Here is a 26,831-nt window from a genome sequence, read left to right on the forward strand (position 1 = left end):
ACAGACCCCTCCAGGAAATGCCTCCATTCTTCAAAAGCCAACTTTACCGCCAACAACTCTCTATTGCCGACATCGTAATTTCTCTCAGCAGAGGAAAATTTTTTAGAGAAGAAGGCGCAAGGCCTCAGGTTAGTAAGGGTAGGAGGGCCCTGAGACAAAACTGCCCCCACCCCCACTTCCGAGGCGTCAACCTCCACGACAAAAGGTCTTGACGGGTCGGGTTGTACCAATACAGGGGCTGAAGAAAAGCACTTTTTTTAATGTCATGAAAGAGTTTTTTGCAGCTACAGACCAATTTTTTACATCAGCTCCCTTGAGAGTGAGGTCCGTTAGAGGCTTTACCACCTGCGAAAAGCCCTTAATAAATTTCCTATAAAAGTTGGCAAAGCCCAAAAATCGTTGCAACCCTTTCAAGTCATGAGGTTGCACCCACTCCGTAACAGCCTGGACTTTCTTAGGATCCATGCGGAACCCCTCTCCTGACACAATCAACCCCAGAAAGGATACTTCTTGCATGAAAAATGAGCATTTTTCCAGCTTGGCATACAAATGATTCTCCCTCAGTCTCATGAGAACCATCCGCAAATGGTGCAAGTGAGATTGACTGTCCACCGAGTACACCAGAATGTCATCCAAATAGATAACCACAAAACGACCGATTAAATCAGAGAAAATTACATTAATAAAATTCTGAAAAACAGCAGGAGCGTTGGTGAGACCAAAGGGCATAACCAAGTTTTCGAACAGCCCTTCAGTCGTCAGGAATGCTGTTTTCCATTCGTCACCTTCATGGATTCTTATAAGGTTATATGCCCCACGTAAATCCAGTTTAGAGAACCACTTGGCCCCGGTGAGTTGGTTACATAGATCAGGAATTAGGGGGAGAGGGTATGTATTTTTCACAGTAATTTTGTTTAATTCCTGAAAGTCGAGGCACGGCCGCAAACCACCATCTTTTTTCTTAACAAAAAAGAAGCCCGCTGCCACAGGTGAAACAGAAGGCCTAATATGCCCTTTGCGGAGACTCTCAGTAATGTACTCCTTCATGGCTAGACGTTCGGGCCCGGACAAATTGAACAGGCGAGCCTTGGGTAACTTGGCTCCAGGGACTAGATTAATGGCACAATCAAAGGGTCTATGTGGTGGTAGCGCCTCAGCCTCACTTTCAGAAAATACGTCTTGAAAATCTTTCAGGCACTCCGGAATACCTTCCAGATCGACAGACGACACTGACACAGATTTTACTGGGGTGACATGGGTTGTCAAGTTACAACATAGACCATTAGCCATACAACCCCACTGAATGATCTCCCCTGTGACCCAGTCAATAGTAGGATTGTGACGTTGAAGCCAAGGCATACCCAGTATCAGTCCAGCCGGCAGATTATTTATGACAAAACATCTTAATTTTTCCACGTGAGTGGAACCCACTTTCAGAGAAAAGGTATCAGTCATGAAACAAATTCCCTCCTGGGTGATAGGAGAAGGATCAATTGCCACGATTTTAACAGGATCTTTTAACCTGACTGTCCCTATCTTATGAAAAGTCACAACTTTGGCATCGATCAGATTAATAGAAGAACCACAGTCAACAAAGGCGGTAGTCCCAACTGGACCGCCTGTAAGTTCTAGTTCCACCGGAAGCAGAATTTTAGTAAGCGAGTAAAAGGGTACCTGGGAGTCTGGGCAACCTCCTCGATTGTTACCCAGACTCAGTCGTTTTCCTGACGGCTTCACTGAAGAAGGGCAAGAAGGACAGTTCCTTCTCCAATGTCCAGCGGATCCACAGTAAAAGCACAATTGGTTGTTTCTTCGGTGTCTCCTCTCTTTTTCCTCCAATGACGTGGCACCAACCTCCATGGGCTCAGGACTAGATGCAGAGTCTCTCAGATTGGAGAATAAAGGGGTCTCCTGCAGCATGACCCCTCTTGCCCACAGCCTACGGTCCATGCGGACAGCCTGGATCATAGCGTCCTCCAAAGAATCCGGTGGAGGATGAAGGGCTAGGGCATCTTTCAAACGTTCGGACAGGCCTCTACATAACAAACCCCGGAGGGCAGCGTCATCCCAGGAGACCTCCGCTGCCCAGCGTCTGAACTCAGAGCAGAACCATTCAGCAGAGTTCCTTCCCTGTGTCACACTCATCACCATATCCTCTGCCAGACGCACTCTATCAGGCTCATCATAAATGTGCCCCAGAGCCTCAAAGAACAAATTCACAGACATGCGTTCAGGAGCAGAGGAAGAGAGAGAGAAAGCCCATGCCTGTGGAGCCCCCCCCCGAAGTAGGGAAATGACGACCCCCACCCTCTGGAACGCATCCCCGGAAGAGCGGGGCCTCAGAGAAAAAAAAAGCTTGCATCCTTCTCTGAAAGACCTGAACTCCTTTTTATCCCCTGAGAAAAGGTCTGGCAATTTGACCGGAGATTCTGGGAATGCCAATGACACATCTCTATCCCCAGCACAAGAATCCCCTGTAGAGGCAGCCCCCTGTACCGTATCCACCAACTGTTGCTGGGTCTGGGCCATCATGCGCTGTTCCACATTAAGTTTGTGGAACATTTGGGTCAGGTGCTTGACCTGATCAGCCAAGGCTTGTATGGGATCCATGAGGATAAAACACTTTTTTTTTTTTTTTTTCTCAGAGGGGGAAAAAAAAACTGAAATGGTCAGCTATAATGTCAGGAACACCGCACTGCACTTGCTCACTGTGCCAGTGCGGGTGTCCTGAGTACAAAGACAGTACTCACAGATACCTGTGGAGCAGGGCAGCAGCGGTGACGATGCGTGCTTCAGAGTATCAGGACCTGAAGCACATGACTGCTGGGGGCGTGGCCTAAGCTCCACAGATCTAGGAGCTGCAGGGAAACTCCTAGAAAGGTAACTATGGGGCAATGTTACCAAGGGGCATAGACAGAGACAGAAACCAGACGAAGCCAGGGTCAAAGCACCAGATAGCAATACAGTACCACGGGGTTTAGACAGAAAGGATAGTCAGGACGTAGCAATAGGTCAGAAAACCAGAACGGGCAATAGATGGTACAATAGGGACAAACTGTAACGGAGTAACGATAGCCAAGCCAGGAGGTCAGAACCAGAGAAGACAGTAGTACCAAAGCGAGAGACAGAGTACAGAGTGAGGGAACTGGCCGGGTCATACACGGGAATCAAACAAGCAACGCAGAATACACGCACACCAGGGGTCAGACACACCAGAACAACAGTATAGCTGACAGAGAACCCTGGTAAAGAGTGAGTATAAATACCCCTCCCAGATCCAGAAAGAGGCCACGAACACTTAACCCTGTGAGTGCAGGGCAAGAACCCTGTTCAAACCATGACACCAACATACAGCACCACCTACCACCTCTTCAGCTCGTGTTGGGGCCTCTTCCTCCAGCTCGCACACAGCTGGTTTGGCTTCCTCACAGGATCGCCAAGGAAGAACTTCTGGCACTGTTGTCCGGAGACCCAGTGACATTCCACCCACAGCACCACGTTCCCAGTCATCCTCACACTCCCAGGCCACTCTACAGTCATCGGTAGCACAGGCCTGGCATAAAAGGCGGCCATACTCAGCAAACCATCCCCGAGCACAGGCTCTGAATGCTGGCATTGCCAAACTACTGGCCCTTGAAATGCTCTCATTCAGGCTGGTGGAGACTGACACCTTCCGGAACTTCATGGCATTGGCAGTCCCACAATACACCGTGCCCAGCCGCTTTTATTTCAGCAGGCAAGGTGTCCCTGCCCTGCAAAAACATATGGAGGGAAAAATAAAACATGCGCTACTAAACGCCGCCAGTAGCAAGGTCCACCTTACCACCGATGCGTGGACCAGTAACCATGGACAGGGACGATACCTTTCCCTCACTGCCCATTGGGTCAATGTTGTGGAGCTGGGTACAGATCTGGAGAGTGGCGCTGTACGTGTTCTGCCAACTCCACGGATTGCAGGAATCCAGTCTGTACACATTGACTCCTCCTCCTACTCAAGTTCCTCAGAAACAGCGCTGCAGGAGCCTGTTACGACCGATATGAGCACAGCCGTGGCCAAACGGCAACAGGCCGTACTGAAATTAATTTCTTTGGGGAATCGAACCCACACAGCGCAGAAGCTCTGGAATGCCATCAAGCAGGAGAGCGACGTGTGGTTTGTGCCAGCGAATCTCCAGCCGGGCTTGGTAGTGTGTGACAATGACCGAAATCTGGTGGCAGCTCTTGGCCTAGGCAACCTCACTCACATCCCATGTCTGGCACATGTGCTGAACTTGGTCGTGCAGAGCTTTCTGAGGGACTATCCGGATCTTGATGCACTGCTGCACAAGGTCCGCATAGAGTGCGCTCACTTGCGGCGTTCCAGCACGGCAAGATGATGCCTTGCTGCTCTGCAGCGCCGATTACGCCTTCCGGAACATCGCATCATATGTGACCTACCCACCAGGTGGAATTCAACGTTACATATGTTGGAGCGGTTGTGTGAGCAGCAGGCAGCAGTCATGGAGTACCAGCTGCATCAGTCGCAAACAAGTCGCACTGTGCGCCGGTCACACTTCAGCACCACTGAGTGAGCCTCTATGAAGGACATGTGCCTCGTTTTGCGTGCCTTCGATGATTCCACGCAGATGGCGAGTGCAGAAGATGCACTAGTCAGCATGACTGTCCCCCTTATCTGCCTGCTTCAAAAAACACTTCAAGATCTAAGGGAGGAGGTTTTGGAAGAGGTGGAGGATGAGGAGTCACAAATGCCATCTGTTTCTGGACAGTCTGCGCTACGTGGTTCCTCACAAAGGCCTAGGCAGGGGACACTTTGTGAGGAGGATGAGGAGGAGTCAATGGAGGAGGAAGACATCTCTCCAGAGGAGGGAGGTACACAATGCTCTAGTCAGTATGTACAGCGAGGGTGGGGTGATGCAGAGCAGGCAGAGATGACGCCTCAAGCAGGGGACAGCGTTTCTTTGGCAGTTGGGAGTCTGCAGCACATGGTTGATTTCATGCTGCAGTGCCTGAGAAATGACCGCCGCATTGCCCACATTCTCAACACGACTGATTATTGGGTGTACACCCTCCTAGATCCTCGCTACTGGGACAACTTACAAAGCCTCATACCACCGTTGAACCGGGAGCGTAAACTGCGGGAGTACCAAGACACACTGGTGCAGTCCATCATGTTCTCCATTCCAACCGACAGCAGTGCTGCTAGTGCTTTACAAAGCAGCTCTGTGCGTCGAGGCAGTGGAGGAAGCTCGGCACAAAGAGGGAGCAGAGGCAGTGCCTCAGCACAAGGCAAGACCACTATGGCCCAAATGTGGCAAAGTTTTGTGTGTCCGCCACAAATGTCTACACCATCACAGACTGCTCCAGTCAGCAGGAGGCAACGTTTCCGTCAGATGGTGACAGACTACATGTCTTGCCCTGTCAGTGTACTCCCAGATGGCTCTTCCCCCTTCAAGTTTTGGGTCTCAAAGCTGGATACATGGCCAGAGCTTAGCCAGTATGCATTGGAGGTGCTGGCTTGCCCTGCTGCCAGTGTATTATCGGAACGCGTCTTTAGTGCCGCAGGTGGTGTAGTAACAGACCGTCGCACGTGACTATCCTCCGATATCATTGACCGGCTTACTTTTCTGAAAATGAACAAGGCCTGGATCTCGCCAGAATTTGCCAGTCCTCTACCAGAATAAATAATTGGTTGGCAACAGTATCCAGGTCTCCTGTTGTGTTCATGTTTCTACCACTTGAACTGTAATCCCTGGGCTTCAACACAGCCAGTTGTCGCTCAGAAGTGCCGTCTGGACAGAGAAAAACACTAGCTCCTGTGTTAGTGGGGTTCAGTAACGCCATCTGCTCCCCTGCTGTGTGGATGGCAAAGTCTCCTGCTCCCTCCACAATCGAACTACTACTGATTTTTAACCGTGCTCCACTTAGGCCTCTGGCTCCACTGTCTCTAGTATTTCCCCTGGCCTCCAACCCAGCCAGTTGCTGCTCTGAAGTGGCTTCTGCACAATCCACACTTGTTCCTGTGTTCCTGGGGCTCAGTCACGTCAGTTGATCCCCTGATGTGTGTCCGGCAATGTCTCCTGCTCTGTCCACATTCCCATTACTAGTAGTGGGAATGTGGACAGAGCAGGAGACCTTGCCGGACACACATCAGGGGGTCAACTGACGTGACTTAGCCCCAGTAACTCAGGAATAAGTGTGGATTGTGCAGACGCCACTTCAGAGCGTCTGGGATGGAGGATGTGTGATGGGTATATGAGCACTGGACTATGGGATGGAGGATATGTATGACGGGTATATGGGCACAGGACTATGGGATGGCGGATATGTATGATGGGTATATGGGCACGGGACTATGGGATGGAGGATATGTATGATGGGTATATGAGCACGGGACTATGAGATGAAGGATGTGTGATGGATATATGGGCACTCGACTATGGGATGGCAAATATGTATGATGGGTATATGTGCATGGGACTATGGGATGGAGAATATGTATGATGAGTATATGGGCATGGGACTATGGGATGTAGGATGTTTGATGGGTATATGGGCACGGGACTATGGGATGGAGGATAATTATAATTTGTTATAACTAACCACAGTTAGTTACTATGCCCAGGCAGCGCCTGGCTCTTCAGCTAGTACATAGTATAATACAGCCCCCCACTTACAGTATATTGCAGCCCCCCACTCACAGTATAATGCAGCCCCCACACACAAGGTATAATGCAGCCCCTACTCACAGTATAATGCAGTGCCCCAACTCTCACAGTACTCACAGAATAATGAAGCCCCCCACTCACAGTATAATGCAGCCCAGTGGCTTAACTACAAACTTATGGGCCCTGGTGCGAACTTTCAAATGCCCCCCTCCCCAGGGCCCCCTCGAGACCAGCCCAGGCTCCATCCCTTGAATCTTCCACTACCCCACTGCTCCCATAACTACACCCACACATAGAGAATGAAAGGAGCAGAGGGTAGGTGTCTGACTTGCTACACCATAGAATATAATGTCGCCCCCCATATTATATAACACAGCCTCCCCCATAGAATATAATGTACTCCCATGGTATATAACACAGCTGCATAGTATATAGCACAGCACCACATGGTATATAGCACATCATCACATGGTATACAGCACAGCACCCCCAGGGTATACAACACAGCACCCCTCATGGTATATAGCATCACATGGTATACAGCACAGCACCGCATGGTATAGAGCACAGCCCCTCATGGTATAGAGCACAGCCCTGCATGGTATACAGCCCCCCACGGTATACAGCACAGCACCCCCCCATGGCATACAGCACTGCATGGTATACAGCACAGCACCCCCCATGGTATACAGCACCACATGATAAACAGCATTGCACCCCCTCCCATTGTATATTGTATATAGCCCCCCATGGTATACAGCACAGCACCCCCCATGGTATAAAGCACCATATGGTATACAGCACCCTCCCATGGTATACAGCACTGCCTGGTATACAGCACAGCATCCCCCAAGGTATACAGCCCCATGGTATACAGCACAGCAGCCCCTATGGTATACAGCACAGCACCCCCATGGTATAAAGCACAGCATGGTATAGAGCCCCCCATGGTATACAGTACAGCACTCCCCATAGTATACAGCACTGCATAGTATACAGCACAGCACCCCCTATTGTATACAGCACTGCATGGTATACAGCACAGCACCCCCCATGGTATACAGCACCGCATGGTATACAGCACAGCAACCCCCTCCCATGGTATACAGCCCCCCATGGTATACAGCACAGCACCCCCATGGCATACAGCACAGCACCCCCCCATGGTATACAGCACCATGGTACACAGCCCCCCCAGCTCCCGAGAATGGCCCCGCCATCCTGGCTGTACTCACTATTGCATTAAAAAGAACCCACTCTCCTCATCTTCTCCTCGTGCCCACACTGCTCCCGGCTCCTGTCTCCTGCACTGCCTGGCACACAGTGAGAGCGTGATGATGTAATCGTGCACCTGCTGGGTGTCAGAGGCAGGGCGGGGAATGATGGGAGAGGGAGCGTCAGCTGACGCTCTCTCCTCTATCATTGCTGTGAACTGTACCGGTGTCATAGACGCCGGTATAGTTCAATGCGGCAGCGGGGGGAGTCGGCGCTGACATGGTGCGTCTCTGCCCCCCCCCTCCCGCCCAGCCTGCCCGCCGCTGGGGCCCGATGCAGGCCCCCTCTGCTTATAGGGGCTCCATACGCCAGTCAGTCACTAATGCCAGACCTGGACATATGGTAAAGTTTTTAATATTAGATAGTATAGTACCATCCTGAATGAGGTCACCTTGCCGACGGTGGGATGGCTTTTATACTTTTTTTTAAATCAAAAACAGTGTTACTAAGAACCCTATGTTATTTAAATACACTTTTGCTTTTTTACTTGTTTAGTTACAGCACGGTTTATGTTCAATTTTTTGTAGGTTTTGTCAGTTTCTTAATCTGTTGACAATCAATTTTTTGGGAGCACTAACCTCAGCCTCTCAGGCGCGGTTCAGAGAGGTGTACTTTGTTTCCTTCACTGTACATCTCCCATTGAATAAGGGCCCATTATTTCTCAATAAGGTTTAGGTCAGGTGAGGAGGGGGCCATATCATTATAATTTCATCTTTATGGCCTTTATTGGCTTGCCAAGCAGTACTTTGATGCATACAATACAGCATTTTCAAGAGTTACTCTCACATCCTCAGTCCATAAAGCTTTTAAAAAATCTCAGTTTCAATTTCTGTGCCTTGTTCAGTGATAGTTAGGTTTCAGCCTGCCTCACCTCGGCCATGTCTCTGAGCACCTTGTACTTCTGGCCAAGGCAATTACAGTTCTGGGATATGACAGTACTGGAGGATAATGGGTTCCTGGTCGCTTCACATTTGATTCTTCACAAATCTTCGGCAGTTGATGTGCATCTTTCTTTTTGAACACTTTTTTTGGGAACCAGTTTACTACACTGTGCGTTCAATTAGGTTAGCTGACCATTTTATAATTTTTATGCATATTTTCTAACTCCAAGCTGTATAAACTTGAATATTTGAATGATTATTGGATAAAACAGATCAGGACCAGCAGAACACATGCTTGATAGCCACACCATTTAAATGACGAACACATAACCCAAAGGATAGTGATTGGACACCACCTATCCTGCTAATATGTGGTAAGCTGTAATTTTGAAACATCTCTTTGACAATTAAGTCAATAATTCTAATTATGTTTTGTCTTATAGTTAACAATAATAAGTTTGTCTCCTTATGCAGGAAATATGAATTGTCATTAAGGAGAGATAAAAGTGTATTCACGGATGATTTTAAAGTCCTATCTGATGATACATTTGTACCCATGGATATCTCATTTGTATATTCAGGCAAACTCAAAGGTAAGTAGTAGCTCTTATAGCTACAAAATATACTGTATATCCACATTCCTCAACATTGAACTTACAATACCAAGAAGGAAAGGTTGTGGAATTATGAAAATCACAGTATGGATAGCCGTTACTGATATTGATATTACGTGCTGTGCACTGTGCCATGCGCACAATGACAGTGCCCTCTGTTGTCGGCTCAGATCAGTAGTAGCAAGCTGGAAACAGAGCGCTATCAGAATACCCGTTGTGCAGAGACCAGTGACGTCACTTGAGGGGTAGGCGCTAGTCTGCATGCTGGCTATTTTGACACCACACTGGAATTCTCAAACAAAGCATTATTAGAAAGAAAGAAGGGGAAAAATATATAAAACCAGTTATATAGTCTAGTTAGGGAATTATTAAGGCAAGTATATTAGAAAACAGTTTAGATTATGGCACTTAATAATTGATTTAGAATGAAAATTACTTTACCTTCAGTCCATCCCTTTTATTTGTTGGCAATGGTAAAGTGAGCATCTAGCATGATGATTTGCCTTCCCAAATGCACTGAACATTCCTCGACAACCATTAATAACCTTATTGATAGCAGCCTAGGCGTGTAAGTGCGTAGATTTCTGATTAAGACGGTTATATTTGATACTGAATAAATTGAGATGTTTTTAAAATTTTGTTTCCATTTTTAAAAATTTGCATATCGTTGACATGTGATTTTCATAATTCCACAACTTTTCCATCTTGGTGTTGCAATTTCAATATTGAGAAGTGTATATGCCCAGTATTGATTTTATTTAGATGTCACTTTGCATTTTGTTAATTGCTTAAAATAGACTATTAACACTATTAAAACATGTTTGAAAGTAGTCTTAATTTGCAGTATTTTTGCAACACCTGCCTAAAACTTTTACGGTCTCAAAAAAAAAAAAATGCATTATCATTTCGTGTACTCCTGAGTCCCTAACAATCAGGCAAGATTTCTGGTCACAAAGCTTCCTCCATCAATTAAACTTACAAACAAATAGGAAAAATATTACAATTAGTTGCATAGACGTTACACTGCTACATCATGTTTGGAGTGATGAGATTGTATTATACCTGAAAAATAAAAGAGCTGAATTGTTAAAAAAAGAGAATAATAGAGATGTAAATGGTAGTGGCTTGCAGGGCCGGCATCAGCACCCAATGCACCCAGTCAAGTGCCGGGGTCCCGTTACTTGCAGTACTTACTTCTCTGCTGTGAACTCATTTTCTGGTCTGCCTCTGGTTTCTGGTGAGGGAACTGTTTGTGCTGACAGAGGAGTCGTGAGTTCTCTTTCCGGGCTCCCTCTGGTGGTGGCAGGAGGTAATGAATCTGATCTAATTAACAGAGGCCTGCCACCAGATAATGAGGACAACGATTGGACATCTGGAGTCTCAGGCTGGATTTAAGACAGCCGACTCCCTATTCCCATGCTGGTGATTTTTTCCTGCCTCCTGAGGTCTTGGTTTCCAGCTCAGTTCCTGTCTTCTCAAGCTAAGTTTTTTCTGCTAATGGTCACAATTGATTTGGTTTTGTCTATTTAGTTTTTGTGTGGTCAGCCAGCCCCGGCTGGGGCTGTGCTGAATTTCCACTCTTATGTTACTGTATGTGCCAGTTTGCTTTTTGTCCCTTATTAGATTGGCCTCTTTTTGCTCTGTTCTCAGAATATGCCAGAGTGCTGATATAGTGGGTGAAGTCTAATGACTTCAGGGTTTTTTTTGCTATCAGAAGTGTTGGACATTTTTTGCAGGGTTTTTTGGCGTGATTGCAGACAGTATCTTTCCTTTCCTGTCCTTTCTATTTAGTGTGGGTCCCATCGTTTGCTCAGCCTATTTTCCTACCTGTGTTTGTGCTTTCATCTTGTTTCACCGTCAATACATGTGTGGGGGCTGTCTATTCCTTTGGGGTCTGCTCTGGGGCAGGTTAGATTTCCCCTTTTCTTGCTTTAGGCTTATTTAGTCCTCCGGCTGTGACGAGGCATCTAGAATCATCGTAGGTACGCTTCACGGCTGCTCTTAGTTGTGTGGTTAGGATCAGGGGTCTGCAATCTGCGTAGTTACCAACCTCTCTGGTTTTCTGTGACTTAGCTTGGTTTTGTTTTCCTCCTCGGTGACCCAATCATAACACTTCTCCCTGTTCCTCCACTGTGGCACCTTCCGCATCTCCTGACTCTATGATGCTTCAGGTCAGGGGAGACGCTAATGTGACTAGTGTGAGCCCTCTGCTCTGAGCAAGTCACAGTGCAGAGAGCCAGAAGATGATGATGCTGAGGAGTCTGGAGCAGAGCAGCAGCCAGGGAGGAGAGGTGAGTATTTCAGGTTTTTTTTAATGTTTGGAGCATTATATGGGGCCCATCATATACAGGAGCATCATATATGGGGTGCATTATACACTGGAGCATGATATATGGTGGCCATCGTATACTGGAGCATTATATGGGGCCCGATATATATTGGAACATTCTATGGGGCCCAGCTTATACTGGAGCATTATATGGGGCCAAGCATATACTGGAGCAAGATATGGGCCTCAATATACAGCTCTGGCAAAATTTAAGAGACCACCACATCAAAACCTGGTAATGGGCAGTCCATTCTCCAGACCTGAACGCCATTGCAAACCTCTGGAATGTAATCAAGAGGATGTTGGATAGTCTCAAGCCATCAAACAAAGTAAAACTGCTTAAATTTTTGCACCAGAAGCAGTATGAAAGACTTGTGGAATGCATGCCAAAACGCATGAAAGCTGTGATTAAAAATCATGGTTATTTCACCAAATATTGATTTCTGAACTCCTCCTGAGTTAAAACATTAGTATTGTTGTTTCTAAATAACTATGAACTTGTTTTCTTTGCTTTATTTGAGTTCTGAAAGCACTGTTTTTTAATTTTGATAATTTTTTTGTCAGAAAAAAATACAAAATTCATTGCTTGGAAATTCGGAGGTATGTTGTCAGAAGTTTATAGACTAAAAGAACAATTTACATTTTACTCAAAAATATACCTATAAAGAGAAAAATCAGACAAACTGAACATTTGAAAGTGGTCTCTTAATTTTTGGCAGAGCTATATATTGGAACATTATATGGGGCCCAGCATATACTGGAACATTATATGGGGCCCAATATATTTTGGAACATTATGTGGGACCCAGCATATACTGGAGCATTATATGGGGCCCAATATATATTGGAACATTATATGGGGCACAGCATATACTGGAGCATTATATGGTGCCCAGCATATACTGGAGCAATATATGCGGCCCAATATATACTGGAGCATTATATCGGGCCCAGCATATACTGGAGTATTATGTGGGGCCATTTATATACTGGAGCAATATTTGGGGCCCATAATATACTGGAACATGATAAGGGGCCCATTATATACTGGAGCATTATATTGAGCCAATTATATACTAGAACATTATATGGGGCCCAGCGTGTACTGGAGCATTGTATGGAGCCCAGCATATACTGGAGCATTAAATGGGGCCCATTATATATGGAGTAATATATGGGGCCAATCATATATTGTATGGAGCATTATATGGGGCCCATTCTGTATGGAGCAATATATGAGTCCTATTATATATGGAGCGATATATGGGGCCCATCATATATGACTGGAGCATTATATGGAGCCCATTAAATACTGGAATATTATATGGGGCCCAGCATATACTGGAGCATTATATGGGGCCCAGTATATACTAGAGCATTATATGCGGCCCAGCATATATTGGAGCATTATATGGGTACCATTATATATGGAGAAATATATGGGACCCATCATATACTGGAGAATTATATGGGGCCCATCATATACTGTATGGAGCATTACATGGGGTCCATTATGTATGGAGCAATATATAGGTCCTATTATATATGGAGCAATACATGGGGCCAGCCCATCATATATCATATTATTATTATTAATTATTATTATAGCGCCATTTATTCCATGATGCTTAACATGTGAGGAGGGATATATATAATAAAAACAAGTACAGAAATCTTAATATAAGTCGCAACTGGTACAGGAGGAGAGAGAACCCTGCCCGTGAGGACTCACATTCTATATGGGATGGGTGAGGATACAGTAGGTGAGGGTAGAGCTGGTCGTGCAGTGGCTTGTTCAATCGGTGGTTATTGCAGGTTGTAGGCTTGTCGGAAGAGGTAGGTCTTTAGGTTCTTTATGAAGGTTTCCATGGTAGGAGAGAGTCTGATATGTTGTGGTAAGAGTTCCAGAGTAGGGGTGATGCACGGCAGAAATCTTGTATGCAATTGTAGGAAAAGGAGATAAGAGGAGAGTAGAGAAGGAGATCTTGTGAGGATCGGAGGTTGCGTGCAGGTAAGTACCGGGAGACGAGGTCACAGATGCATGGTGGACAAAGGTTGTGGATGGCTTTGTATGCCATGGTTAGGGTTTTGAACTGCAGTGTTTGAGTAATGGGGAGCCAGTGCAGGGATTGACAGAGGGGAGAAGCCAGGGAATAGTGGGGGGACAGGTGGATTAGTCGGTTAGCAGAGTTTAGAATAGATTGGAGGGGTGAGAGAGTGTTAGAGGGGAGGCCACAGAGCAGGAGGTTGCAGTAGTCAAGGCGGGAGATGATGAGGATATGGACTAGGGCTTTTGCAGATTCTTGGTTGAGGAATGTACTGATCCGTGAAATATTTGTGAGTTGATGTCAGCAGGAAGTGGAAAGGGCATGGATATGTGGTTTGAAGGAGAGATCAGTGTCAAGGATTACCCTGAGGCAGTGAGCTTGTGGGACTGGGGAGAGTGGGCAGCCATTTACTCTCATGGATAGGTCCGCTGGGGGGAAGTCGAGTAAGATGGGGGAAAGATAATAAATTCTGTTTTGTCCATATTAAGTTTTGGAAATCTAGCAGAGAAGAAAGATGAAATAGCAGACAGACATTGTGGGATTCTGGTTAGAAGGGAGGTGATATCTGGTCCAGAGACGTAGATCCGTGTGTCATCAGCATAGAGGTGATACTGCAAGCCGTGAGATTCTATGAGCTGTCCCAGGTCGAAGGTGTAAATGGAGAAGAGCAGGGGCCCTATAACTGAACCTTGCTGGACTCAGACAGATAGGGGGCGAGGTGAGGAGATGGTGTGCAAGTGGGAGATGCTGAATGTCCAGTCTGTTAGGTATGACGAGATCCAAGATAGGGCCAAGTCTGTGATGCCAAGAGATGAGAGGGTCTGTAATAATAGGGAATGGTCCACTGTGTCAAAGGCAGAGGACAGGTCCAGAAGGAGGAGGACAGAGTAGTGTTGCTTGGCCTTGGCGGTTAATAGGTAAAGGGTGACTTTAGTTAGGGCAGTTTCAGTGGAGTGTTGCAGCCGGAAGTCAGATTCTAAGTGGTCGAAGAGGGAGCAAGAGAGGTGGGCGGACAGTTCAAGATGGACGTGTTGTTCCAGTGCTTTTGAGGCATATTGGAGAAGTGATATAGGACAATAGCTAGATACAGAGGATGGGCTTTTGAGGATAGGTGTGATTGAGGCATGTTTAAAGCTTGAGGGGAAAACACCAATTGTTAGTGATAGGTTGATGAGATATGTTAGTGTTGGGATGAAGACTGTGTTGAGGTTTGGGATGAAGTGGGATGGGATCGGGTCAAGTGCACAGGTGGTGAGATGTGATCTTGAGAGTAGTCAATCTTCTGTAATGGTGGAGAAGTTGGTTTTGGAGGAGGAGGGCTAGGCAGTTAGAAGGAAGGGCTCTGGGGGTTGTCGACCAAAACTGTCTCTGATGTTATCAATCTTCTCCTTGAAAAATGAGGCAAAGTCTTGAGCAGAAATGAGTGGAGAGGGAGGAGGTGCTGCGGGACGGAGGAGAGAATTGAAGGTGTTGAATAGCTGTTTAGGGTTGTGAGACAGGAAAGATATGAGAGATGAGAAGTAGGTTTATTTTGCTGCAGCGAGTGTGTCCTTGAAAGTAGGGAAGGACTGTTTGAATGCAATGAAGTCCTCGTTGGAGTGGGATCTTTTCCATCTCTGCTCAGCAACCCTGGAAGCCTGTCTCAGTTCTTTGGTCAGGATGGTGTGCCAGGACTGTCTTTTGATTTTGCGAGCTTCGGTATGTGTGAGAGGGGCAATCAATTCCAGAGCTGCAGCTATTGTGGTGTTATATAGAGGGGCAACGGCATCCGCATTATATAGGGAACTTATGTCTGCAAGAGGGAGAAGGGATTCAGACGGTGAGTGTAGTTTGAGGTGTTTAAAATTTCTGCGAGGGTGTGCAAGTTAGTAATAGTTAAGAACTTGGCACTCAAAAATGAAAAGCGATTTAACAGTACCTTTATTGTAAAAAAGCATCCAGTTAAACACACTTCTTTTTAAACATTTTCGGTCATACAATCGACCTTCATCAGAAAAAGAATTTCATGGTTGATTTAACTAGAATGAACGCAGTTTCACTTCAGTGCCAACAGCTGTCTATGACAGCTGAGAGGCACAGCAAGGGGGGCAGGGACCCTTGCACTTGGTCCCTGCACCGACAGCGCTGTGATTGGTCTGTCAATCTGACAGACCAAACACAGCAGCGATGAGCAGGAGAGGCTGAAATTTGAGCCTCTCCTGCCCTATATCAGTGTAGGAGCTCAGCGCTGCAGTGGCTGAGCATCCTGCACTGACAGCTAGGAGCTGAGCCCCCACCGCCTCTGGCTGTTAACCCCCTCACTGCTGCGATCGAGCGTGATCGCAGCGTTCAGAGGCGGAGGCAGAGGGTAGTGGGCTCCCTCTGCCTCAGGTCAGCGTCCCCGTGATGTAATCGCGGGGCCCGACCTGTGCCATGATGACCCGGAGGTGTCATGACAAGCTCTGGGTCCGTTACCTACTGAAAGCTGGTGAGACCATGCTCACAGCAAGGTGTCACCAGCTTTCAGTATTGGTATAATGCATTACAATGCTGGAGCATTGCAATGTATTATACCTAAAGTCAAAGCGAAAGTGAACATCCCATAAAGGGACAAGGTAAAAAAAAAACATTTTTTAAAAAAATATGTAAAAAAATTATTAAAAAATAATTAAAAATTCCCTAAAAAATCCCCTAAACATTACACATTTTTATGTAAAAAAAAAATAAAATAAATTAAACAAAAACATAACCATGTTTGGTTTCGCCTCGTCCGTAAAAATCCCATCTATAAAAATGTCACCCTAGTTAACCCCTGCAGTGAACACCGTAAAAAAAAAACACAAAAAAGTAGCAAATTATACTTTTTCCAAGCGGTATCATCATACCGCTTGGAAAAAGTGCAATAGCACACGATCAAAAAAACGGGTATAAATAAACATGGTACCGCTGAAAACATCATCTTGTCCCGCAAAAAACGAGCTGCGATACAGCATCATCAGCGGAAAAATAAAAAAGTTATAGCTCGTAGAATAAAGTGATGCAAAAATATTTTTTCTATAAAAGTTTTTATTATGTAAAAAACACCAAAACATAAAAGATATAAATGAGGTATCACTGTAATCGTAGTGACCCGAAGAATAACGGAGGGGGAAAAAAAAAGCATTCCTAAATTGCTGGTTTTTGTTCATTCAAAAAATGAACAGAAAAATCAGAATAGAAAGCGATCAAAAATCGTTATGTGCCCGAAATTGGTACCAATGAAAACGTCAGCTCTTCCCGCAAAAATCAAGCCTGCACATGACTCTGTCGGCCAAAATATGGAAAAATTATAGCTAATTAAGGATCATTTTTGAGGCAAAAAATATGAATTTTTAATTTTCACAGCTCTGCGTTATAAACTCCTGTGAAGCACTTGGGGCCTCAAAGTGCTCACCACACATCTAGATAAGCTCCATAGGGGTCTAGTTTCCAAAATGGGGTCACTTGTGGGGGGTTTCTACTGTTTTAGCACATCAGGGGTTCTGCAAACGCAACATGACCCCCGTAGAACATTCCATCAAAGTCTGCATTCCAAAACGGTGCGCCTTCCCTTCTGAGCTCAGCCATGCGCCCAATCAGTGGATCCACCCCACATATGGGGCATCAGCGTACTCAGAGCAAATTGCAACACAACTGTTTGGGGTCCTATTTCTCCTGTTACCCTTGGGAAAATAAAAATTTGGGGGCAAAAAGATCATTTTTGTGGAAAAAAATATTTTTTTATTTTCACGGCTCTATGTTATAAACTTCTGTGAAGCACTTGGGGGTTCAAAGTGCTCAACACACATCTAGATAAGCTCCTTGGGGGGTCTAGTTTCCAAAATGGGGTCACTTGTGGAGGGTTTCCACTGTTTAGGCACATCAGGGACTCTCCAAATGCGACATGGCTTCTGATCTCAATTCCATCCGAGCTCTGCCATGCACCCAAATAGTAATTTACCCCCACATATGGGGTATCAGCATACTCAGGAAAAATTGCACAATAACTTTTGCGGTCCTATTTCCCTTGAGAAAATAAAAATTGGGGGTGAAAAGATCATTTTGTGGAAAAAATATGATTTTTTATTTTTACGGCTCTACGTTATAACCTTCTGTGAAGCCCTTGGGGGTTCAAAGTGCTCAACACACATTTAGATAAGTTCCTTGGGGGGTCTGGTTTCCAAAATGGGGCCACTGTTTAGGTACATCAGGGGCTCTCCAAATGCGACATAGTGTCCGCTCTTGTTTCCAGCCAATTTGACATTCAAAATCTCAAATGATGCTTCTTCACTTCTAAGCACTGCCATGCGCCTAAAGATTGGTCTTCCTCCACACATGGGGTATCGGTGTACTCAGGAGAAATTGCACAACAAATATTGTAATTCATTTTCTCCTGATACCCTTGACAAAATAAAAAAAATTGTGTCCAAATAAAAATTTTTGGGAAAAAGTTAAATGTTCATTTTTTCCTTCCACATTGCTTCAATTCTTGTGAAGTACCTAAACGGTTAACAAACTTCTTGAATGTGGTTTTGAACACCTTGAGGGGTGCAGTTTTTAGAATGGTGTCACTTTTGGGTATTTTTTGTTATATTGACCCCCCAAACTCACTTCAAATGTGAGGTGGTCCCTAAAAAAATGGTTTTGTAAATTTTGTTGGAAAAATGAGAAATTGCTGGTCAACTTCCAACCCTTATTTCCTAAGAAAAAAAAAATTTTGGTTCCAAAATTGTGCTGATGTAAAGTAGACATGTGGGAAATGTTATTTATTAACTATTTTTTGTGACATATGTCTCTGATTTAAAGGCATAAAAATTAAAATTTTGAAAATTGAAAAATTTTAAAAATTTTCGCCATATTTCCATTTTTTTCATAAATAAATGCAAGTCATATCGAAGAAATTTTACCACTAACATGAAGTACAATATGTCACGAAAAAACAATGTCAGAATCAGCAAGATCCGTTGAAGCGTTCCAGAGTTATAACCATATAAAGTGACAGTGGTCCGATTTCAAAATTAGGGCCTGGTCTTTAACCTACAAAATGGCTTGGTCGTTAAGGGGTTAAAGGATGCGGTGAGGTTCACAGTCGGCTGGAACTAAATAGTGTACAAACACCATATGTGAGGTAATAATCAGATGGAGTGAGTGCCAGGGCCGATACCTGAAAGGAGCTGTAATGGAAAACCCATAGTTACTGAGTCAGCTGTCATGAGAAGGCATTGATTACTATTGAAAGAGACAAGTCAAAATAAGAGACAAAAATCATGATGGCAAATCTTAACGTAAGGAAAATAGTGTGAAGATAGTGAGATGAGTAAAATGGGCCCAAAACAATCATATAATACCTGGGTATACGATGATAGAGGTATGAAGTGGCAGGCGTCTAGCTGGCAGCGGCTAAAGAAGATGTGAGGACACTGGGAACAACAAATACAGTAAGTATGTTCCTAAGGTAATGTAATATAGGGTGTGGACGAAAAAAATGCCAAGTGAAGAGGTAAATGACCTCTTGGTAGTTAAGAAGCCAGAAGATGCCCGATATATGGGAATTGTGCCCCAAAATATGAGGGTAACGATGTTATCAGTATCAGGCGTATTTGCCCACAATATAGCACTGGAAATAAGAACAAGGTACTGAGTATGCACAACAGTGATAGAGCTAAGTTACCATAAGTTAGCGTTAGCTGAAGGAAAAAGTGTAGTCACCTGTAGTCTATTCAGGTAATGTGTCCAGCACAGAGTATACTATTGGATCACAGGGGAGAGACCGCACTGGCATGTAAAGCACCGCCGGTCCAAGGGAAATGCATTGTAATAAGATTAACAATGAATCCAAAGCTAAAGAGGGGTTTCAGAAAGAAGACTGAGCTAGATCGCCTGCTATTTTACCTTAGTCTGTGCCCAGAAGTTGTGTAAGCCGCTGGCAGGGGAGATGCTGACAGCTCGGAGGATACTTCCGGGTATAAGAGAGGGGAGGGAGCCAATCACGGCCGCATAAGCGCGGTCACGTGATCGGAACGACAACAGAAGACTGTGCATGCGTGGTAGAGATTAGTCTCTAACCCGCCCCGGAAGCAGTAGGGTACTGGGTGCTGGGCCCGTTGATTTCAATGGGAGATGTCACAGTGGCAGTGACCCGGTCTGTGGCCTCAGGCCGTCAATGTAAAAGGGGTAGAGTGATGGGGATAAAGTTATTGAGATGATTCGTGATGCCACCTGTGGTTTCTGGTCAGTTTGACCATCGCTGCAGGGTAGCTTCTCTAGGACAGATGGTGTGGTGCAGCAATGATGTTGGAGCTCCCCACAGGTGGAGCTGTAGTCCCAGGGCAGTAGTAATAGGTGTTGAGGGAGAGGGTGCAGTGTTAGGCACAGAGATGTAGCAGTGCTGAAGGGTGTCATGGGCACGTGTGTCAGGACGCAGATGATACCGCAAGGCGGACCCATAACACACGTGACCCTGGATACACCGCCTCCAGTGGGGCGCATTTAAATAATAAAACGTGCAGGTGGATACGCCTCCTCCACCTGGCGAATTTAGGTATTACACGTTATACATACAATAATCAAATAATAAAGGGGGAACCTGGGAAACTTTAACAATGGTGGGCCCTGCGATAGGGAATGGAGGACCAGGAGACCTCCTAAGCTCCCCTGAGCCAGTGTCCCTGCACTCCTTACATTCCCTAAACAGGCTCCGCACCTGTCCCACATGTCCCACATGGTTATTTTCACTAAAAGATTGAAACAAAAGCGCAATAGGGTCTTATCCGGGTAAAATGTTCAAATACTGAAAGTATTAGACTCACCTTCTCAAAGATAAAATAAAGCCTGTATAGTAAGTCAGCCTGCTGCACGTCCAACGGTCCACAGCGGAACCGTACCACAATTCAATAAGGAATAAATTCTTGGACTTTGAGTGCGCTGCCAGACAGATTCAATAACCACACCAGGTTAAAAAAGTTAACCCTTTAATCCCTACGCGTTTCGAAGCATAACGCTTCTTCTTCAGGGGTTGATGTATCAACCCCTGAAGAAGAAGCGTTATGCTTCGAAACGCGTAGGGATTAAAGGGTTAACTTTTTTAACCTGGTGTGGTTATTGAATCTGTCTGGCAGCGCACTCAAAGTCCAAGAATTTATTCCTTATTGAACATGTCCCACATGGTGAGTGCCACTCTCCATAGTCGCCACTCCACCAGCCCATGCAGACACTTCCCGCTGACACCATCACTGCGACTCCACCACGCCATGCCAGCCCTTCGTCCAGACACCATAGCTGAAACACGTCCCCCCTGGCTAAGCTGCGCAGGACTCCTCACCAGCTCCATCCTTCCTTCAGGCTCTCAAACCCAAAGTGAAAACAAACTCACAATATCACAGCCAGTGATTGCACACCCCTAGCACACCTTTATAGGGTGTCACCCCTGATCCATAATTAAGTGCACAAAAACCTAAAGTGCAGTACCACTCACCACCACCGGGGACAGTCAAGACACCTTGGAACTTTCCAAAGTAAAAAAAGTTCACCCAGTGCGATTTAAAACTGTCAGATCACTTCAGATCATGACAAAGGGGTTGCAGGTAGAAGGCAATGACACAACAGGGTGCATTTTCCTTTATGTCAGTGCAGTCCAGGATCCAGATCACAGATGGAACCGGAGTTGATTAGCCTGGAAGCAACTTAGGAATCTCTCTATGCAGATGGGTTATGTAGTCTCCTTCCTAGCGCTTATCTGAGGTACTTGCAGTCCTGAGTTACACTGAAGTCCCCCTTGCTTGCTCTCTTTAGAGCGCCCCTAGTATGGCAGGCAGCCGTAGCCTTCTATCTCTTCTGGCTCACACACGTTACTGATGTGCCTCCGAGTCTTAGTTGGGAACAGAGCTTTTACATCCTTCTGTTCCTCCAGTTTCTGCTGCAGGACCATCAGCATCCATACAACTTCGGATACCGGACTCCGAACCATGCGCTTGAAGCCAGAAGTGGGCCTGAATTCCCCTCAATCCTCCAGCTTCTCTTTTCCACATCCACACACTTTGCCCTCCTCACAGAACTGACTTCACTTCCCCTTCCTGGCCCCCAGAGAGCAGCTCCTCCGCCAGTTTGGTTCAGAGCTCCCCCTGCTGGCCTGGAGTGGGAACTGAACTGTGTGTTGTATTTAACTGATAGCGAGACCCTTCGTTGCTTCCAAGCATGACATCACCCTCCCTAGGAGGAAGGTAATGCCTCTGTGGCGACCATACTCCTGGGGGGCGCCACATCTCTACCTTAAAGAAAGAGAGGAATGCGTCATCATTGTTGTGCTGCGCTCATCTGATAAATTAATGGACCCATGCGCTGTTAGTGTCTAGTGAGTCCTGTGGACTCTGTAGTGAATAAGGGAGCTGCAATGTGTGGGGCAGAACTTGTGATCCTATTTGGAAAAATATGACTGGATGATTGACATGGAGAATGAATGGTACTAAACAGCAAATTATTTGGTCCAGGTATGATTGAACGGGCCACATCGTAAGGGGAAGGGAATGATTACAAAATAGTAAAGAGGCAGAAAATAAAAAAACAACAGAAGAGATTATCTGGAAAATAATAATTATTACAAAGGAGACTGAGGGTGACGTGGTAGGTGACTAATAAGTTACCATCAACTAAGCCGGATGTGCCCAGTGTGTGCAAGTTAGTACTTCATTGATTGTGGTATGTGTTAAAGGGGCCCACTGAGACTCTTTTGCACGAGGCCCATGAAACCCTGTAGCCGGCCTTGATGGCTTGTCTTCCTGTCCTCAATAGAATAAATGTACACAATTGAATTGAGCATATACTGTATATTTATTGGAATGTTGGGTAAGATTGCTCAAAGTTATGAATGTGAATTCCTAGTATCTTCATGTGAAATTTGCCTAAAGCAAGCAATTTATTATATTTAATCTTTGCAATTATTCAATGTGTGTATATCTTTGCTGCACTAACAAAGTCATTGAGATTATCACTTTTTTTTTTAGATGAGAATGATTCCTTTTGTCATGGATCTGTGATTGATGGTTATTTTCATGGTTCTATCCAAACAAGAAATGGTACATTTTACATAGAATACGAGAAGCATAACAATGGCACAGTGGATTCATACATGTATCATGAGAGAGACATTGGTAAGTAAAAAACTCAATGGGCCTGATTCATCATTTGCGATTTAATGAAGTCACTTTTCTTTTTTTATCTTGTGGTATTCACTGACATATTTTGCACCAAAATGGCGCACACAGTTCATGAATCTAGTATAAAATAAAAAAAATCCTCTAATTTTGGTCTTAAACTGGCTTTTTTTATATACTTTTCAACACAAAAAGTTGCAAATCATTTGAAAAATCAAAAAATTTTAATTTCTCCAGAACCTTACATTGGCAGAGACTGGAGAGAGACGCATAAAAACAAAATGTGAAATTTGGTAAAAGTCAAAAACATCTGGATAAGCAAAATTGTTGAGGAAAAAAGACAATGTACACAGCGTTCCAAATTATATGCAAAAATATGCAAATGCTATTTTTCTCTGATTTATCTAAAAGGTCAATGTAAATGAGTCAGCATAGTGTTCAAATCATCAACCGAGTATAAATCAAATTTTATTGGACAAACCTCAAAACTAAACATTTTTTAAAAATATAATGTTACAAACTATTATGCTCAGCAACGCCAACAGTTTATTGGTTGTAAAGAACAAAAAAATGGTAATTTGTTGAATTTGCGGCTTCGCATTTAAAGCATATTGACAAGTCAAGTTACATGTTAAGATTGCTTTCTTTGGTTTTAAACTAACATTTTTTAAAATGTATTTGTTTTTTTAACAAGTACAGTAAACTACACACGTAACACACTAATTATATATCTCACTGATATCTATTTAGCCATCTATCTACATCTTTGCACGTATAACACCATTATATGTGATTTCGATTCTGCATTCTATTCTGGTATGTGTCACATGGATGACACATGCATGTCACACCTTAATGTCATCTGTGTGCAGGTATGCGGGACGCATTGATGTCCGTGCTGCTGGAAAAAAACAGACTCGTCTACGTGTGGGTTACACGGACATGTGCGCAGCCCCATAGTTTATAATGAGCATGCATGCGAACGTGTCTCCGGTACGTGTGATAACTGTCACCACACAGACCGGAAACACTGACATGTAAAGGAAGCCTAACGTGTATGGGGCCTGAGAGTGCTGATTTTTCAGCTACCTTAACAAACATTTTGCCTGATGATAGTTTTCACTTGTTCGTTGGGTGATTGGTGGCCTCTTTAAAAAAGTTGATAATTGGGAAACAAGTGTTTCTAGGAATGCTTGTTGCAGCTTGTATAAATGTGCTCTTAGAGGGCACAAAATACTTGTCATGCCCCAAGTGCCTGCATCCCACTCTATGCCATTTTAAATATGTATATATGTATATAAATATATATATATATATATATATATATATACATGCGTACAGAATTCAAGCATATGATGACTAAGTGTTAGACAGGGGAGTGTTTTTCAGAGATGAAGTACTGAGCACAAATAAGAGTGGATTGCTGTGAAGCTGGAACGTAGTAAGGGACTATTTGACCACTTCAGTGGGGAAGGTGACTAGAATGGCAGTGATGTGGCACTGAGCCAATGAAGGAGAGGCAGCTGCTGTCACATGGGTTTTCTTGTAATCCCGCCCACAATCTACAACAGGAAGGTCACACAAGCGAACCAGAGAACAAAGAAAAAAGTGTTTATTATTTAAATTATTCACTTTAAACTTTTTTTATGAACATTTATACCTGATTAAAACCTTTTAACAGCAAAGTGTGTGTCATGGCACAACCCCTTTACGTAAATGTGTGAAGTTCGTATTCAGAATTTTTATCCAGTTGATCGACACTTGGGATCAGGAGGGAAAAATTGCTCTTTTAGGGCAGATTGGTTCATTAATTATAGTTGTAGCTATACTCCTTCTCTTCATCCGCTCTCTACCCTTAAAGTTGAAGGACATACATTATATATTTTCTTTTCAACCATGTTAGCCATGTATCTATGTAACTAATATAATATTTTCATATCAAATTGCCATAAAATCTTATAATGACATTTTTCATTACTTATATTTTTAGACTACTCCCTTATGAAAGATGTGAAGTCATTTGATCTGGCTTTGAAGAAATATGAATTTTTGGAGAAAATGAAGAGAAGAACAAAGGTTAGAAATTATTTTTTGCATACATATGCTACTGTACTGAACAATTAGTTTATTGTTTTTATGAAAATTAAGATTGTTCACTTAGCATAGCATAGATTAACAGCACACAGTTTAGTAGCTTACTAGTGAGTAATGGCTCATCATATTTAATGTTAACTATTGTTTCATCTGTATCTTGCTATTGATCATTAAAGTTTTAGACTTTTAGCATACCAAGTTTTTAGTATTTTCATAGCTGGCTAAATTTCTGTGCCATTGATTGTCTAACCTCCCCTCGTGTGCTAGCCAATTGCTAATTTATCCCAAACCAGTTCCCACAATCCCTTTCACCTGATCCTCTACTCAGTCCTATATATTTAGTAGCATCCTAAGGGGGGCATGCATGTGGGGTCTGGCATGCGTATTTCTGCAGCATAAGTATCACTGCAGCAAAAGTATCGTATTAAGAAGCTGCAGTTAGTCACGACAGAAGTCAGTAACCCACGCTATGCATCTGTCTCTTTTCGGTATGTCTGCTGAGTAAGCACTTCTTATTACTTGGATCTAGCTTTTCTATTAACCCTCTTACTCCTTCACCATGTTTACATATGCCCTCACAGTGTTTGCTCCGTTAATCCACACTCTCCTTCGCTATTTCCAAACCCCAGCACCCTCTAACCAAATAATCATCTCCCCTTCCCTCTTACCTCCCCACCTGACCTCCTCTGCTGACCTGTTCCTCAACCTCAAATCTGTCCTAATAAAACAGAAAACAAGCTGCCCACTCTCCTTCTCCCACCTGCTCACCCTTTCTCTACTTCTCCTCACTGCTGGTGACATATCTCCCAATCCTGGACCCCACAGCTCATAACCCCCATTACTACCCCTTCCTACCGCTCCCTATCTAATAAGAACTACTGCAATCTTTCCAACGTAAATCCCGTGCCATTGACACCCCCCCCCTGCTCCCTCTCTCTGGAGCACTCTGGAATGCCCGCTCCATCGGCAATCAGCTTCATGTGATTCATGACCTCTTTCTCTCTAGCAATCTTGCCTTCCTTTGCCTCACAGAAACATGGCTGACACCCTCTGACACCACCTCCTCTGCTGCGCTGTGTTACGGCTGCCTCCACTTCACCCACACTCCTCGCCCTGGCAACAGACACGGTGGAGTAGTTGGTCTTCTCCTTTCCTTTAACTGCACGTTTAACCCAATCCCACCTCTTCCCTCCCTAATCCTCCCCTCTTTTGAAGTCCACTCTGTCCACATCTACTCTCCCTCCAACCTCCAAGTGGCTGTCATATACCAACCTCCAGGCCCGACCACTGCCTTCATTGACCAATTCTCTACCTGGCTTCATCACTTTCTTTCCACTGACATCCCCACTATCGTCATGGGTGACTTCAACATCCCCACTGATACGCTTCAGTCAGCAGCCTCCAAACCCCTTTCCCTCATTTCATCCTTTGGACTTATTCAGTGGTCCTCCTCAGCCACTCACACAGATGGACATACATTAGACTTGGTCTTCACCCGCATCTGCTCTCTATCTAACTTCACCACCTCCCCTCTCCCTCTATCGACCACCATCTACTTTCACTTTCTCATCCCTGTCCTCCACTCCTGTCACCCATGTCCAGCAACATGTGCACCCCGCAGACACCTTGCAGACCTATACACCCACATGCTCTCTGACTCTATTCTACCACTGGCATCCATATCCTCATTCCATGACACAGACAGTGCCACTGCTTTCTACAATGCCACTCTTGTTCATGGCAGAGTGCGACTTACCAACAGACAACCCTGGCACAATA

General features: G+C 44.7%; 1 protein-coding gene across 1 annotated transcript in view; it reads left to right on the plus strand.

Moving 5' to 3' along the window:
* The window catches only part of LOC141049408 (disintegrin and metalloproteinase domain-containing protein 10-like), a 245,653-nt gene that overhangs the window by 25,862 nt on the left and 192,960 nt on the right, over positions 1-26,831 (plus strand). The window contains exons 3-5 of the mRNA XM_073545856.1: positions 9,296-9,414; positions 22,809-22,955; positions 24,949-25,034. Of these exons, the coding sequence (XP_073401957.1) occupies positions 9,296-9,414; positions 22,809-22,955; positions 24,949-25,034 (352 nt within the window). The remainder of the gene's footprint in view (positions 1-9,295; positions 9,415-22,808; positions 22,956-24,948; positions 25,035-26,831) is intronic.

Source organism: Dendrobates tinctorius, unplaced genomic scaffold (genome assembly GCF_039654945.1).
Source record: "Dendrobates tinctorius isolate UK_male_01 unplaced genomic scaffold, ASM3965494v1 ptg000011l, whole genome shotgun sequence".
NCBI lineage: Eukaryota > Metazoa > Chordata > Amphibia > Anura > Dendrobatidae > Dendrobates > Dendrobates tinctorius.